The following is an 18894-nucleotide window of genomic DNA, read 5'->3' on the forward strand; positions in this document are numbered from 1 at the left end:
TGTCAATTTGAACATTTCAAATTAACCCAAATACTGGTTCTCGACTTTATCCAAGCTACCCAGGGGACCTAATGGACCTGTGGCCCAAAGCTCCAACGGTATGTGAATAGCTGACTAAACTCTTTAGCCATGAGATCCACCATCCGTTAACTGTCAATCATTCCACTAAAGACCAATAATTGAACTCTTCTTACCACAAATAGATTTATGTGTCCATCAGATATAACCAATCCTGAGTACGACGACCCTTCATAGATGCTCGTAAGTACAGCTGGGCCAATTTACCGTTTTGCCCCTGTAGTTACATCTCACTTCTTAAGTACCATTGATTCCTCTAATGAACAATACAACATAGTCTAACTATGTGTGAACACCTCTCGGGCCAAGAGAAGGGTGTGGCGCCACATCGTTCAAGCTCCGGAATCAGCCTTTAAGGGAGACATCTATCTACTTACCCCTGCCTCGGAGAAGGAGTGAATTCCATCTTGTGCAGCTGAGTTCCCAACTCCTAAATTAGACGAATCCCTAAAATGATAGGTTTGAATCGGCGACCTGGCCACTCGCACCCATACAAATCAAAGAACCACCCTCAATGGTAGGAGTTCCCAACTCACTCAGGATTGAGGTCATGTTATCTATGGTCATCCTAGTGAAGTGAAGTACACCATTTTTAATAATGAATGCTTCATTCATTGAAAAATACATTGAATACATTTTTTCAGATAAACATGAAATAGATACAAGATTCCTTTTAATTTTAGGAATTATATATAAGTTTTCTAAAAAATATATATATATCTTTTTCCAAAAAACAACTTCACAGCTCCCACTGCACAAGTTAAAATGGTGTCTCTCATTCTAACCTTGAGCGTCATTTTACTCTCCTCGAGCTGCTGGAGGAACTAATTCCCTGTAAAGAAGAATAAACATGACTAGTGGCTCCCGAATCAAGTATCCAAGAATTATGGTCATTTTCCACTAAACAAGTTTCTAGAACCAGTAAATCATATTTACGTTCTTTTTTCTTTCTTCTTCTTAGCAAGGTACTTGGGGCAATTGTGTTTCCAATGACCATCCACATTGCAGTGGAAGCACTTGTCCTTGTCGGCCACCTTGCCCTTGCCCTTGCCCTTCCCAGCAGCAGGAGCCTAACCCTTCCCTTCTTTCTTCTTCTTGATCTTCTTAGAACCAGATGATGAGGGAACAGATTAGTTCCAAAGGATGAACCTTTATGGAACTTTTGGAATGGGCAATATTTGCCTCTCCTTCTATCGGTTCCTTATTTTTCACAAGAGATTGATAAGGCTGTAACTCATTTAGGAAGGTAATTATGGTGTACTTTATTTTATTCATAACCACATTGTTGCAAAATTTGAGGAAACTCTTTGGAAGAGATTCTAGAATAAAGGACATCTAACTTTGCTCGTCGATGACCGCATCGTTTATCTTGGCAACATTGAAGTAGACCATCAGGTCAAGAATAAGTTTTCTCATTAATTGGCCTTCCTTCTTTCGCACGTTATAAACATACTTGAGGGCCTCATGTCAGATCTAAAAGGACCTAGCTTCAGGCCCAATCACCACGTGGCATAATTTGATTGGACAAGCTGACATGGCTCGATTGATCAATGCTTAAACAAGTGGCATCATTTGATTTGTTAATTTACATGTTTATAATTTTAATTTGAGGACACATGTAAATTTGTAATTGTTTTATTAATCATCAATTTAATTAATGATATGGTGATTTGTGATTGGCCAAAATTTCCTAATAAACACTTAGTTTTAAGTTAAAATATAAAATCCCACAAAATTCTAAAATCTAAATTATCTCCCGTAGAATATACTAAACAATAAATAGTCAAATAAGAAATTTTGTTTGACTATTAACACACACTTAACTACTAACATACAATTTTGTTAAACATTTAAATTTTAAAACCTCTTTGTACTTTCATTATTCTCTTCATGCTTATCATAGTTCATTTACCTTAAAGGAAGTATGCATTTTTATTTATTTATCATTTTTCAGATAAAAAAATGTCAAATAGTTATCAAAAAAGGAAAGTAAAAAAGGGTATTGAAGAAGAGATGGGTAAAAAAAAGATGGAAAACAGAGAACTAAGACGATATTAACCGTTTGTTCATATAGAAATAAGGTATTTTTGAACTATTTTTTAAAGTTTATGGGTATTTTTAAAAATTTTGAAAGTTCAGAGTATTTGTGACACAAAACACTAAAAATTTTCATCCAAACCCCAAGGTGATGATCTATTTAAACTCATTTGATAAGTTTAAGGATACAAAGTTTACGGACATTTTGTATAAGTAATATAATATATAGTGTTATTTATTTATATTTTTATTAATATTATTATGTGTAGTATATAAATACACACCGCCTAATCTCAGATTCTCATCCCAACCGCACCGCACGCCACGCTCAGTGACAGCGTCCGTCCAGTCTTCAGTCTCCGATTCCCAAACCGGGCGCCCGCCGAGCGCCGCCCAGGTCTGCCGTCCATCCCATCTCCTTCCGATTGTTAGCGTTTCACCGGCAAGCCGCGATTCCAGCCAGCCAGCCATTCCTGTCGCCGGCTTCTTCCTTCCCATCTCCTTCCTCGTCGCCGGCTCTCCCTCTCAGTTTCAGTGTTCTCGCCGGCCATCTCTCTTTTAGTTTGAGTTGGGTCTCTCCTCTGCATTATCTTCTCCAAGGTATTCATTTTGTTGAAATTAGGAAGTTTTTGGTGTCTAATTTTAGTCCAATTTAAAGAGAAAAAAAAAAAAAAAAAAAAAAAAAAAAAAGATGGGGAGTTTTTCCGGCGGGAACGTGATCCTCGCGTAATCCCCGTGGGAATCCCCGCCCCGTTGACATCTCTAGCTAGCAGCACACATAAACAACTATTTTCTGTTTTCAGCTCCAATCACCGATGGCAGATCAAGCGGCTGCAGACTCTTCCACCACCAACGCGTCGGCTGCCGCCACCGTCGGCTCGAGTTCTGCCCCGCCTGTAGTTACACCAGTGCCCAAACGAGCTTGGGGCGATGAAGAAGACGATGATGTGGGTGATACTGGAGATTCATCCTCTGCGCCTTCCGAGTACTTGGAATCCCTTAAAATCGAAGATGAATCGAATCTTGAAGAACCCATAGACTCTAACATCACAGCGGTAAGTCCCTCCCTCTCTCCATCAAGTGTGCGAGCAAGTCTAGGTTCAAATGGCTTAATTAAGGACATAGGAAAAAAGTGATGAAAGATGAAATTGATGAAACATTTAGGATTTAAGCGAGGATTAACGAACTTTAGCTGCTGGCTGTAGGACTTGGTTCTTCGTGCATCTGAGCGACAATTGAAATTCCCGATCTACATAATCCAGAACTGGCTGTATACAACAGTCCAAGATTTGGTTCTTCGTGCATTGTAGAAACATGATTGAAATTCTCGATCTACATAAATAAGAACTGTTTTGAGATAGTTGACAACCGGTGAAATTGTTTTGAAGTTTTAGTTTGTGTGCTAGGTAGTAGAGCAATGTGGGATTCCTTGTTATGCTATTCGTTTAATTTATTTTTCATTTGGTGTAGGTGACAACCGGTGATACTCCATATACTTCAGCCAGTACTTTTGAGGATCTGAATCTTTCTAAAGAGTTGTTGAAGGGTTTGTATGTTGAGATGAAATTCCATAAGCCAAGTAAAATCCAAGCTATAAGTTTACCTATGATCTTGACTCCTCCTTACAAAGATTTAATTGCTCAAGCACACAATGGTTCTGGAAAGACTACCTGTTTTGTGCTTGGGATGTTGAGTCGTGTTGATGTGAACTTGAAGGCTCCTCAGGCGTTTTGCATATGTCCTACAAGGGAGTTAGCCATGCAGGTAAAAACCTTTCTCTGATGTTAAACTTATTGTCTTTGGCTCTTATCTATCTTAGATCTTGATTTTTCTTTAATATTATCATTGCAGAATATTGAGGTTCTTAAGAAGATGGGAAAATACACCGGGATAACTTTTGAGTGTGCTGTTCCCGCCGACAGTGCTAACTATGTACCTATGTCAAAGCGTCCACCAATCACTGCACAAGTTGTGATAGGAACTCCTGGCACAATAAAGAAATGGATGTCGTCAAGGAAGTTGGGAGTAGGCAGCGTGAAGATTCTTGTTTTTGATGAGGCTGATCATATGCTTGGTGAGGTAAATTATTATGTATATAGACTTCACATATTGTAGCATCTGTGTTCATGGAAGTAGTGATCTCCCCTTGAATTGTTATTCAAGAACATAGTTTCTTAATGTGCATTTTTGTATCATTAACGATGAGTTAAGAGTAATAGTTATTTTGAGTAATTGTGAAGATGGATAATTGTAGTTATTTTTCCCTTTTTTTTTTTTCGTTTTCTTTTTATTCAGGATGGTTTTCAGGATGATTCATTGAGAATCATGAGGGACATTGAGAGAAGTAACCCTCATTGCCAGGTATGTCTATAGTATTTAATAACCATTTGTAATCTCAACCATGAAATCTCAGTAATCTCATTTTTCCTTTTTCTACTGTTGAAAACTTTATTTCAGGTGCTTCTGTTCTCTGCTACATTCGATGAGAATGTTAAAAACTTCGTGTCTAGGGTTGTTAAAGACTACAACCAACTTTTTGTGAAGAAGGAAGAACTCTCTTTGGAGAGTGTGAAGCAATACAAGTTGATATGTCCAGATGAATTAGCTAAAATTCGAGTCATAAAAGATAGGATTTTTGAACTTGCAGACAAATTGGGTCAAACAATTATATTTGTGCGTACAAGAAACAGTGCTGGCATGTTACATAAGGCACTAGTTGATCTTGGTTATGATGTGACTACTATTCAAGGGGCACTGACGACTGAAATTAGAGACAAAATAATCAAGGAGTTCAAGGATGGTTTGACCAAAGTTCTTATTTCGACTGACCTTCTAGCTCGAGGCTTTGATCAGCAGCAGGTATGGATATCAGTTCCCCATCCTCCCTTTTGTTTTTTGATAGTATATCCCGTGATGTATTCTCAGACCCCTAATATATGTTTCTTTTTTAGGTCAATCTAGTTATCAATTATGATCTTCCTCTTAAATATGAATCTTCTTCACAAGCAACGAAATATAGATCGTCCTCATTATCTGAGCCTAACTACGAGGTGTACCTTCATAGAATTGGTCGAGCAGGTCGTTTTGGGCGCAAGGGTAAGTTTCCATTTCTCCATGTCCTGGATTATTGAAGCTTAGCAACTTTATAGGGGTTAGACTCTATTTATTTGTTTAAATAAGAGAAGGGAGTTGGAATCCATGGAAACTTGGTGTTGTGTTATTTTGTTGACTGGAAAACCCATGGCTGTTGTGTTATTCTTCAGGAGCTGTGTTTAACTTGCTGTGTGGCGATGAAGAAATCATGCGAATGAACAAAATTCAGAACCATTTTGGCTCTGAAATAATAGAGGTAAGATTCCTCTGGTTTGACAACATTTGAATTCCACTAGTTTCCTGATCTGCCTGGACATCGAATTTCTATCTCAGTACGGTTTGAAATTTGAATTTCAGGTTCGAGACTCCGATGAGGACATTCAAGCAGCCTTAAAAACTGCCGGATTGGTTTGATGTATAGAAATAAGTTTATCATACCTGATTTCCATTGATGCCAACCACACACCAAAGGCAATAAAACTCGAAGTGATGAACCTGATACAGACCTGTTCCGACAATAACGGCGGGAAATGATTGAATTTTTCTTCTTGTGGATTCGAATCTGCTGTTACTGATGTTGTGAATGAAGGAAAATATGGTTATAAACTTGTGATTGCCATGTTATTGCATCACTTATAAATCAAAGAACGTGGCCATTAAATTAAATTTGTATCAATTACTATTTAGATTTTTTTCTTAAAAAATTTTGAGCCCAACAATATGGAAATTTCTTCCTCCCTATCTTCCTTTTTTAGTTTTATGTAGGCAATAGACAATTTGTGTTATGCTCTACTTCTCAGGTTCGAATTTAATATTTATTTTATTTTTTTATTATTATTTTATTATTATTATATTATTATTTTCTCTTTTCATATCAATTTTTGAATGAATTGATATTAGGTATGAGAGATTAATTTCGTATTTGTCTCAAAGATTTGGATTTAGCACACATGTCATTAATGAGTTTATTGAGTTATTGTGAATAATCTGTATATCTTTTTTAATTTTGTATATATATTTGTATAAATTTTAAATCTACTTTAATTTCAAGTCTAGTATTTTTTTAAAAAAGAATAAAAATATTAAAATTAAATTATTCACTATTTTCTTTGTTAAAATAAATTTCGAGTAAATTAATATTTGGTTTCTTGAGGAAAGGTAGTGTTCCTGGTTTTTATTAAAATTTTATAAATACATGAAATCTCCATAATTAAAGGTAGGACTGAGTAGTGTTTTCTTCTTGGATTTTACTAAGTTTTTTAAATGCATGAACTTTTCTAGCAAACACCAACCACGGGAGATTAAAAACAAAATTCAAAGTTTAATGTTTTTGAGGTGTAGGAAATTATTTTGGGAATTTAAAATAAATTTTTAATTTTTTTAGTGGCTTCGATGCCACTACAATTATTAGTTCATATTTTATTTTTTAAAATGTAAGCTAGTAAATATGAGACATTTCAAAACAAAGTAAAATAATATTTTGTAGATTTTATTAATTTTTTTAATTGAATACGAAAGATAAAATTTGGTAAACTGTTTTTACGGGTGTTGTAGAGAATTAATAACATATTCTTTACACACAAATGACTTTTGAACTTAAATATGAATTTATGGTCTAATAGGAATTACGTGTGTTGCACGTGTTAATGTTGAAAATAATATATATATATATATATATATGTCAAAAATAAGAGTGAAAATCTTTTTTAAATATTTTTTTAAATTTTGATTCATATTACTCCAAACAAATTTGGATTAATATGCTTTTTAATATTTTTTTTTGAAAGTTTTTAAATTGAATTTTTGATCTCCTAGTTTAAATCTTTGATGGTAAGAGAACAAACAATCTAATAATATTTGCACTTATAATTTTTTTTTTTTTTTTTAAAAAAAGCTTTAAAATAAAGCTGATCCTTAAAAATGTATTCCTAATATATTTCTAACTTAGAAGGGACTATTCTTATATTTTTTTTAAAAAATTATTTAATTCAAATCTCAAACACTCAAGTTAAATAATAAGAAAAAAAACGGGGAGTGCAAGTTCAAAAAACTATAACAAAACTATATATAGAGGAAATTTTATTTTTAAATCATTATTTTATTTTACAATAAAATAGTTTAGATAGATTTTTTTAAAAAAATTTCTTTTATTTAATATGAGGTAGATATTAATTAGAGATAAAATACAATTTTTTTTAAAAAAAATTCAATTTGAAGTAAATATTAGTTAGAGATCAAATGTAACTTTCTTTTTAAAAATACTTATTTCGTGACTCAAAAAATAGAGATAAATGCTGATCTATTTTTAAATATACTTTTTATAATGAGAATCAGAGACAAATGTGATACATAAATAGATTGAAAAGAATATATACAAAATTAGGTAAAGCCCAATTTAGATTTTGTTTAATGTTTCAATATTTTTTAATAAATCATCGTATACTTAGGGATAATAAAATTTTGAATTTAATATAAACTAAAAGAAAATCATTATAAAATTCTGCGTAGAAAAAAAATCACTATAAAATTTTTAATTTTAAATTGATAATATAACTATCAAAATAAATCTAAACAAAATTTTTTTAAATTAATAAATATTTGGTTTTTATTAATTTTTATAAGTATTTATCAAAACTAAATTTAAATACAAAAATTGGAATCAATAAATTATTTAATAGTAATTATCAAAATTAAATCTAAATAAAAATTTTGAAATTAATAATGATTTATTTTGTATAAACCAGTATATTAGAAAAAATCAAAATTTTACACGTGAATAATATATATATATATATATATACTGTTTTTAAATGTAGAAAAATGAACCAATATATTTATAAAATATAGCAAAATTTTAGAACTGTGATAGATGCTGATAGACGCAGTGACATTGATGAACACTGATAGAAGTCTAACGTCTATATAATTATGAAATTTTGTTATATCTTGTAAATATTTTCAACAGTTTTACCTTTTGCAATAATTTCCCTATAATATTTCATTAGTTATTTAGATTTTTAAAGATGTTTTTCCCTAAATATGGATAAAATAATCATTTAACTAATCTAAATTTAAATTAGGATTTATTGGAATCTAATATGAGAGATAATTAACCAAATTTTAGATCAATAAAATCCAAATTAATGATATCAAATATCCAAAATCTACACATGATGGTATATATATATTAATTATACCAAAATCTACAAATTTAATTTACACGTGAACTATATCAAAATCTACGAAATTAATTTATACATGAACTATAAATTATTTGATGGTTTTAATGTAAAATTACGTTGTATAAGATATTCTTCCTATGGCCCCTTTTAGATAGTATAGATTAATGGTGACTCCAAACTTCTTTTATTTTAAGAGACCCTTGGTCGCTATACGTTGCGATCATGATGCACTATGGATATTTCCTTTGTGATGTAAGATACAAGAATATGCATAGGAATGGATGCAATGCACCTGAGTATTACTCTAGGATGAGGTCTTTTTTGCTCTTTAGTTACATCAAATTTAGGGTGAAATTACGCCAAAAAACCTCAGGCACACAAAATGGGCTTTCAGTCGCTCACTTTCCTCTCTCATAGATCAGTCTCCCTTTCTCTCACAGACTCACTATTTGACGTTCAATCTCGCTCATTGGTCTCACTCTACAACACAAATTGAATAGAGGAGAGAGTTAAAAAAAGAAGACGTTTGGTGCTGACGCATGATCTCACTGAAGTTGGTCGCATCGAAAAAGAGGAAGGAGAAGAAGAAAGACAAGAAGAAAGAAATCAAAGGAATAAGAAAGAGATAGAAATAAACAAGGGTAAGTTTTGTAGAATTGCTTGAAGATGATGTGCGTAATAAGTCAAAATTCTTAAATTTTAGAGTAAAATATATTTTTGGTCCTTAAGATTTGGGATAGGTGTCTATTTAATCTCTCAAATTTCAAAATGGACATTTTTAGTCTCTAAGATTTGAAAAATATTATTAACGATGATGTGACATAGTTGAGGTGACAGGTGGCAACTTTTATTTAACTTTTATTAATATTTATATTAAATCAAGTTTATGTGGGATTTTTTAGTTTTTATTTTTCTAGTCTTCTCTCCCATACCCCTTCGTCTTCTACATTTCTCTTCTTTCTTGTCTTCTCCATCCTCCGCCTGAAGCCAAAACCGAGCCCCTATGCGTAAGGTTTTAATTCCTTCCCCTCACTTGATTTCAATATGGTTAAAAGGAAAGGTTTTTCTTTTTCTTAAAATTACCAAACACACCACTTATCTTCACTTGATAGCTTCTTTTTATAGATTTAATTGAGGGTTTTGTGTATGCTTGTCCTTGTCTTTTCATAGTTTCCTTGGTTTATGGGGCACATTTATTTTGCTTTCAATGGGGGTTTCTAGGAAAATTGTCCAAAATACCCTAAAATCGAAATCGTGTCTATGGTTGACCTCTTCTTGAAAACATGTTTTCTTTTTGTTTTTACCCTTTTCACATGTGAAGTAACACGTTTATCCTCAATTCGAAAATGTTCGACAAAACCTCCCATCTACCCATTGGGGCACGCTCTTTCACATTGTCCTCTCACTTTCTCTATCCATTTGTGATCGGCACATTCTCCTCACTTTGTCTCATTTTTGCAGAGTTCTCTCAGTTGCTCTCAATTTCTTTCATGTCTTCGATCATTCTCTGAACATTTTCACCGTTTTTCTTTTATCTGAAAGGTACGTTACTCTTCTCTTTAAATGCACGAATCCCAAAATCATTTATTTTACAAAAACAAAATAAAATATAAAGGACATAAACTTCATACATAATTAAAATTACATCATGCTCTAAAAGAGGAATTAGGGTTTAGAAGATACTAAAAAATTCACAAATACAACAAACACCCAAAATGCAGCAATACACTTGGATACCACCCAGCAAAAACCTTGTATTTCCTTTGGATGAGAATCAAAGAGAGAGTTTGTGCTTCTCTTAATATTGGGACTGTCTCTTATACACATCTAGATGTGTATAAGAGACAGATATAACATATAACCTATAGTTTATATTATATCAAATATAATATAACCTATAGTTTGTAATTCTCTCATTAAACCTATAATATCTAATATAAATTAAATTCATATTAAATTTAATCTATCATCTTTATATGAATCTAATTCATAAATTTAATATTTTAATCATATTAAAATATTTATTTATCTCAAAATAAATTTTATATTATAATGCATCAAATACATTATATTAATCATAATCAATTCATATAAATTATAGCATACGTAATTAATTCCATCAATTAATTTGAACAATTCAAATTAATTCAAAATTAATTTGATTATTAGTTATCCCAAATGAGTTACCGATGAGACTTTATGGACTTATAGATTGAAACTCCAATGATATTTGGATAATTAATTAAATTATCAAACTTTCATTAACTGTCGGGCACTCCACTAAAGACCGACAGTTGCACTATTCGCATTACGGATATATTTTTGTGTCTATTGGATATTACCTATCAATGACGCGTTGACCTTTCACAAATTACTCATAAGTATAGTTAGACCAAAATTACCGTTTTGTCCCTGAAATTACATCTAACTCCCTAAGTACCACTGATCCCTCTTATGAACAATAATTCATAGTCCAACTATGACCAAACCCCTCTCGAGCCAGGAGAGGGTGTGACGCCACATTGTTCAAGCCCTAAAATCAGTCCTTAAGGAAGTAATTTCTCTACTTTCTCTAACTATAGAGAATGAGTGAATTCCTTCTTGTGTAGCTGCATTCCCAACTTCCCAATCAGACAAATCTCCAAAATGGTAGGCGTATTGAGTCGGCAACACTACCCACTTTCACCCATGCAAATCAAATGACCGCCTTCAAAGGCAAGAGTTCACAACTCATCCAGGATTTAAGTCAAGTCACCTATGGTCATCTTAGTGAAATGTAAGTCTCTTTTATCCACGATGTTATATAGTGAGACTAATCGTTTTGTGGTTTGGACTTATACAAACTCTTTGTGTAGAAATCCCCACTCACATATCTCCACATGAATGATCAAGATCATATCATTTGTAGTACTTTACAACAATTATAACATCTGCAAAGTGGGTCATATTCGTAGTGTCACCAAGATAAGGTATCTAGCCTTATCCATCTATTACAGACCGTTTAGGTTGTCTCTTAAACATGATCTACTTGTATATCTCCACATACATGTTTAAGTTACAGAAGGCAATCTTGGATCTTAATTTATTGATTTTTTGGGTTAATGCTACTAAATGTCAAATAAAATGCATCAAATTATATTAGATAAATAAATTTTTTGTACATTATAGATTACAAACTATAGAACTCACGAGATTTATAGCATCAACCCCAACAATCTCCCACTTCACCTAAAGCTAGTGGAATGTACATCATAAAAGTCAAACTAATAAAAGTACACATAAAATAAGAAACTAGGGCATACAATACACGCCTAGTACAAAATCTCCCACTTGTCCTCGACTAAATGTGGCATGTCTCATAGACTCATACTCTGTAGGTGACCCTCAAACACCTTAGCCGTAAGGGCATTTGTAAATGGATCAGCTACGTTGTGTGTCGAAGCCATCTGCATAACGATCACATCCCCTCGATAGACAATTTCCCGTATCATATGATACTTCCGCTCTATATGCTTCCTACACTTGTAACTACTCCTGGAATTAGCCATAACACCACTATTATGACCTAGGATTTCTTGGGTTGAGAAAAGAACTCAAATGTAACATCCCACACCTTTTTATTTATTTATTAATAATGTAAAACTTTTCCCTTTTCAGTAATTGTCCTTAGTTGAAGGACATGTTTAGAATTCTGAATTTAAAGTATAAATGCGAGGATTTAAGTATTGTCGTGAAATTTATTCAAAAATTATTCAATTTGAAAAGTTATGGTAGGAATTAATTATTTTTGAAAAAAAGAAAGGAATTAAATAGTATAAAGTGGGTTAAGGAAAGGATCTAATTAGAGTTATACTATTTCCCTTTTATTATTATTATTTTTTTATTATTTTTATTATTATAATTTATTTATTAGGTATAATTATTTTTTAATAAAAAGACATTTAACAAATCAAAAGAATCGACTCAAAAGGGATGGAGGATAAGTAGTAACAAAACAAAAAAAAAAAAACTTAATAGACTTTTGAAAATGATTATTCCGGGATCAAGTAAACCTACAGGAAACTTCACTCATCACAGTTATGAGTACCTCCGAATAGCGAGGTGCCTTGATCGAACACCTACCAGATAGTACTATAGGACCATTTAGGTTAATCACTTAAAAACAGTCACCAGCTTTATTCACGACAAACATTGTTTAAGTTACATACAGATGACGATGGGATCGTAAGATTATGGTTTGTGGGTATAATGGCAACTAGAAATACAGTATATATTTAATGCAAGAAGATGTAATAAAATAATTCATGAATATAGAAATACATGAGAGTTTGTTCATACAGGTTGTTTACAAACCTACAAACCCCTCGAGGATTAGGCGATGCACCCCACGAAATCTTGCTCGTCCTATGTTTTTTTGCCTTATTTAAATTGGGGCAAGGGTTGAAACAGAGAATAATTCACAAAGATGGAATTACCGAGAGTCGCACGTTCATACAAAAACAAGTTAAACTAGGCTGATGAAACAACCAAACATGATGCTCGTCGTCCTTTTCCCTATCCAAGTGTGTCCGCTCCATAGGAATACCATACTTTTCAGGTGATAATCCACAAACACTGTAGTCATGAGGGCCTTCGTAAACGGGATCAACACGTTGTTAAAGATTATTCGTGACAATCACGTCGCCTCGATGGTAAATCTAGTCAGATGAGATGGTATTTGCTTAATGTGGTTGTCGGGCGTTATGAGTCTGAGGCTCACGGGGAATTCGCCATTCAGCACTATTATACAATAAAGGGTGATGGGCTTAGACAGTTGGAAAATTTCCAGAATCAATCAAAAGAATTTCTTGAGCCACACGGGCTCATTTAGCAGCTCAAACAAGCCGACTATCGATGCCTCTCTAGGTGGAGTTCGGGTGTGCACCCCACTTGGTGCTTCAGACCATGAAGCTACAATCGCTCGTTAAGGAGTGATACACTAATCCTGAAGTGGATTTCCGAGAATCCTATCGTCTAAAATTAGAGTCCAGTGTATTCTAAGAGGATCAAACCCTTAGCCAGTAGCACAAGCAATATCCTCTGTTCTCCGAAGTATATGTGAGAGATATTAATTGTCTGGGGTATGGGCTTTTGTGCCTAGTTTATTGTTTCTGTACTTGTTTTTACGTGTACTTCCCAGTTGCTTTGAGGACAAGTGAGATTTGTTGGGGTTTGGTGCCGGCTAAATCTTGTTAGGGGTTCGTGTAGTTTCAATGTATGAACAATACATTTGGATGTAATTAATGAGAAATATTTTCTCACTGGTTGTGTACCCTACTAACTCGCCTTCTAACCCTAGCTGTAGCACCTCCGCCCCAGTGCGGCCATGAACCTCTTAAAGTCCTTAACGGGTGTGGGTGCTCCGAACCTACGAGTGCATACAGATCCAGCACTATTAAAATACGGTGCAAAACTAACTGAGAAGATCACAAGCCCCCGCGCGCCCACAGTAAGCCAGGCCAATACATTCGCACCTCCCGTGGGAATACTACACTCGTACTAAGTTCGCCGTCAATTTCATGTTACGGATCAGTTCCTAACAGCTTCCCCAATGAAGTGGTTGCAACAGCTTCACTAATTTCGGGCTTTCCATTGCCTTTTCATACTCCACTTGGGTCCACAGCGGAATTGGCGCCACCAGAGCAGTTTGATTACTCCCTCTCTCTCTGCTTGTATTTCTTCTCTAAGCTGTTTTCCTTAGTTTACTACATTTAGGTATGCCATGTTCTGGTCGGATAGAAATATGGTCGTAATGTTAGAAACTATCTGGGCTCTTCTCAGACATGATGCGTTTTAAAACACTACATCACTGTCTCATATACACATGAAAATTTTCATTAGTAGGAACGTTAACTAGCGATGACGAGGATTCGTTATGGCGCGAGGGACTATCTATGACTTACTAAGTGATCATGTACAGAACCAAAACATGGGCTTGATACCAACTGTAACGACCCGAACCTAGGACCTAGGTAAGGCAGTCTTCTTAAAATAAATGCATGCAAAGAATTTAAAACAACGCTCAGTTATTTGAAAATAAATGCTAAATTAAAAACAAGAGAAGTTCAAAGACATTTATTAAATGCAATTATTAAAAAATAATAGGGTACCCATAAATCATAAAGGTTAATAAATATTTTTTTAAAAACAATCGTTATTAATATTTCAAACATCAAAACTAAACATTAAGAGAAACATGAAAAGAACTCTAAATTCTCATGATGCGGAAGCGTAAAAAATAGTCCAGTGGCTCGATCATTTGAATGTCCGTTGCGCCATCGCCGGTGCATCTCTCCTTACTGAAACATCAAACATCAAGAAAGAACGAGTATGAAATCTCAGTAAGTAACGCCACCACCTTGGGCTAGGATTCTATGTCCTCAGGATACCCACCTATGGCACATAATACATGTAACAAATAAGAGACTGAGTCTTATCCTATTGTTAATTTAAGCTATGCCGCACAAAAACTGGTGAACTGAGGAAACACAAAACTGGTGAATCCCGAAGGAAACACAAACTGGTGAATCCCGAAGAAAACACAAACTGGTGAATCTCGAAAGAAACACAAACTGGTGAATCCCGAAGGAAACACAAAACTGGTGAATCCCGAAGGAAACACAAAACTGGTGAATCCCGAAGGAAACACAAACTGGTGAATCCCAAAGGAAACACAAAACTGGTGAATCCCGAAGGAAACACAAACTAGTGAATCCCGAAGGAAACACAAAACTGGTGAATCCCAAAAGAAACACAAACTGGTGAGCATCTAACTAATCAATGAGGATATTCACACAGTCTTAACGTGCTAAGATTCAACATTGTACAGTTCTAAAACATACGTAAAAATCCTTGATACCATGGCTTCATCACATACACATATTTCTTGACAACATATTATACATCATCCATACCTAACTTACATCATAAATCTACAACATGCAAGTATGCCTCAACACCAGCCGATTAGACATCAACATATGAAAACACATACTATCACATATTAACGATCAAGTACTTAGGGGCGTATGTAAACAAATCAGAATTCATGCTAGAACATACTTTGATTCAGGTCATACTGTCAATCAATATGCTAACATTTACTATAACATACGCTTATCATGCTAGCATACAACTAAAGCCTGACCCGTGGGCAGTTCCAGTAGTAAGATTACTTATCTTTACTCGCAAACTCTAGAAACTAGCAAGCTCAACCTCTTCCTTGTCCAACGAAACCGAAAGCCCACAAGATCAAACTTAAATCACCCAAAAAAAAAACACCAGGACACCTCAAGATCCAAACATAACACCCAACATCATGGCAAATTATTTTAGGCCGCAGTCCATGGTTCAGTCAAACTTAAATCGAGAAATTCATAAACATACAACATGTTTAACAACCCACATAAGTTTAGAGTCTTACTCTTCACCAAGATTCGTCAACTACCCCTTTACTCGGCTGGACGACAACTTCAGCAACCTAAAATTTTGCCCTACATCCAAGACATGACGTGTACCAACAATTCAAGGCCAAACTTTAGTGACTACTCAAAATCCTCAAGGAATCCAATCAAAACAATTTACACTTACCCTTAATCCAAGATTCCGACAAAGACCAAAGCGGACCCGACGCGACAAGGACGACGGCGACCGGTAGTGGTGAGACTCATGGTAGTGGCTGGAGAGCTTCTGGTTGCTCGCGGATGGAATGAACGGCTATGAGTTTAAGAGCCATAATTTGAGGTTAGGGACAAGGTAAAAGCATGGGGAATATTTGGTTAAGTGGTGAGTGAACTCTGTGTTGAACTATGCACCACCAAGAGAGAAGTTAGGGCATGATGCATAGAGGAAGATTGGTGGACGCATAGTATATTCAAGGGAGAGAATTTTCTAAGTGTTGGGCAACATAGGATACTATAAGTGGTGAAAACCCTAAAGATTGGACTGTTTGGTGCATAGATGTGAAGTAGACACATAAATGGCCATGTGGACGCATACTGAAATGATGAGAGGCAAAGAGGACACATGGCTATGCCTTGAGATCAAAGGAGAAAACTATGCTTTGAGGAGAAGATGGAAACCAAGAAAAAAAGAAGTGAGGGAAGGTTAGACGCATAGGTGGACTTTGTAGATTCCATTTTGGGTCTATGAAGAGCAAGATGAAAACATGAGACAACCTCTTAGGAAAGAGTTACACCAAGGAAACCTAATTGCCCTAGTTGGACGCATACCTAAGGAAGGAAGCATAAGTTGGACACATACCCTTGCTATAAGCCAAAGAAGGAAGCTATATTATGAAATGGAGACAAGTTGGTAGCATAGTTAGGGAACCATACGTCCAAACCTAGTGAACCATGCGTTGAAACACCATGTGGGCACATAAGAGGTGATATTGGACGCATATAAGGTGATTGGTGTGGCAACCATGTGCCTAACATGGGGTACCATGCGTTTACCTAAATAACTAGGGGAGCAAAGTCGGATTGACAGCAAATTTGGGTATATGGCACAACCAAGTGAAGTCTTGGTCGAGCCAAGGATGAGGTGGGTGCATGGGAGGACATGCAAAGGGTCAGAATTCCACTTCAAGGGTAGCTATGTGTTGGCCATGCTTGGTATGGACACCTCAAGCTCACATGCAAGTGGATGGTGACAAAGAAGTAGGTGGTGGCTCAAGTGATGAAGACACTCAAAATTTCCACAAGGAGGAGGTTTCATGCATTGAAGGCATAAGGTGAGTGAGAGGACACTCATGAAGTCCTATAAATACCCTGGGAAGGTTTCACTTCATCTCACAACTCAAATTCAGGTTTCACTTCATCTCACAACTCAAATTCCCTCAAAGGAGACTCAAAAAGAGAGTTTTGGAGAGAATTAGGGTTTCAGGGAGAGGCCTATGCGTTGAAGGCCTATGCATTGAGCTTGATGTCCATGCGCCCAGCTTGATGTTTATGAATAGAAGAAAAGTACAAGTGTCCAAGAGAGCTGCCATGTGCCCTACTGCTAAGGAAGTCTACTTTGTGCCCACTGTTGTCTAGGAGTGTATAAAGGCCTAGCTTCATGTCAATTAGAGTTGGTAAGCTAAGTTTAGGGCTAAGAAATCACTCAAAATTTATTCTAGCCCTAAACATAAGATTATAAACTAATTATTGGGTTATTACAGGCTTGATATCTAGGGTGAAACTAAGGGAAACCAGGGAACTCACAGAATAAAGGAGATCTCTACTAACGAACTGTGAGTGGTATTCTGAGCCCATAAGAGGGGAATATATGTACACATAGTAATAAAATAGATATGTTTAACTATCTACCATGTGCGTAGGTGAAATAGGGAACGAGCTCGTTCAAGCTTGATGTTTGAGTAATAACCTTGTTATGTGGATATATTGTTTGAGCTATTTGTCTCTTAGGATTGAAAGAGACCCTGTAAGTTGTTTATCATTCACTAAATTTTTAGCTCATTCTTTTCCTTTATGGTTTTTTTTCATAGGTAACAAAAGAGTCCGGGTTGTTGCGAGAAGACAAGGTCTGCAACTAGTTAAATCTTTATTATCGTAGTGGTCAAAATGGATTAGTCAAGTATTTTGTAAAAACCTATTAAATTGTATAAAACTTAATTTCTGTTAAATGAAGACCTGAAGTTAATTTTATTCCCAACTAAGATGAGTTAAAGTTGGATTAGTAGAGATGGGTAGTAGGTATCACAAAAAGGTGGCATCTGTTGTCCTCACGCCTCCTGTCAAACTTAAGAAGTAAGCTCGGGAGGGGGTGTGACATATTATCACAATAAAGGGTGATAGACTTTGACATGTCTGGAACTATTTCCAAATCAGTCAAGAATTTTCTGACCCATATAGCATTCTTGGCAGCTTCACAAGCAGCTACATACTCTGCCTCTATAGTGGAGTTGGCAATACACCCTTGTTTAGAGTGCTTCTCTAGACTACAACTCTTCCTTAAGAGTGAACATTGATCCTGAAGTAGATTTCCTGAAAACCCTATTAGTTTAAAAATCAGATTTTATGTATCCTATAAGGATCAAATCCGTAGACTCATACAAGATCATGTAGCCCTCGTTCTCTGAAGATACTTGAGGATAGTTTTAACAACAGTCTAGTGATCTAATCCTAGATTTGACTTATATCTACTAACTATCTCCATTGCATAACAGATGTCAAGTTTAGTACATAACATTGCATATATCAAGCTACCAACAGCTGATGGCATAGGGGATCCTGTCTCATCTTCTCAATTTCTTGAGGCGTCTTATTGTAGGGCTCGAATCCCGTAGCGAAAACGTTGTAAACACCTTGCATCCCGCAATTCGATTTTTCAATAAACAAAATTCAGTATATTAAAACAGAATATAAACATGTAATATAACATGCTTTAGGGAAAAAGATTAAAATCATTATTACCTTTGTAGATCCCTAAGCTTCACGAACAATCCTCTTTAAGATCCAAC

General features: G+C 35.0%; 1 protein-coding gene across 1 annotated transcript; it reads left to right on the forward strand.

Moving 5' to 3' along the window:
• Nucleotides 1–2399: 2399 nt before the first annotated feature.
• LOC120068412 (DEAD-box ATP-dependent RNA helicase 38-like) lies at nucleotides 2400–6000 on the forward strand. The gene is made up of 9 exons (XM_039020172.1): nucleotides 2400–2715; nucleotides 2919–3170; nucleotides 3586–3879; nucleotides 3967–4194; nucleotides 4411–4476; nucleotides 4573–4974; nucleotides 5067–5211; nucleotides 5379–5464; nucleotides 5566–6000. Exons 2-9 carry the CDS (start codon nucleotides 2931–2933, stop codon nucleotides 5620–5622), a joined length of 1518 nt encoding a protein of 505 aa, XP_038876100.1. The 5' UTR covers nucleotides 2400–2715; nucleotides 2919–2930; the 3' UTR covers nucleotides 5623–6000.
• The last annotated feature ends 12894 nt before the right edge of the window (nucleotides 6001–18894 follow it).

This window comes from Benincasa hispida, chromosome 12 (genome assembly GCF_009727055.1).
Source record: "Benincasa hispida cultivar B227 chromosome 12, ASM972705v1, whole genome shotgun sequence".
NCBI lineage: Eukaryota > Viridiplantae > Streptophyta > Magnoliopsida > Cucurbitales > Cucurbitaceae > Benincasa > Benincasa hispida.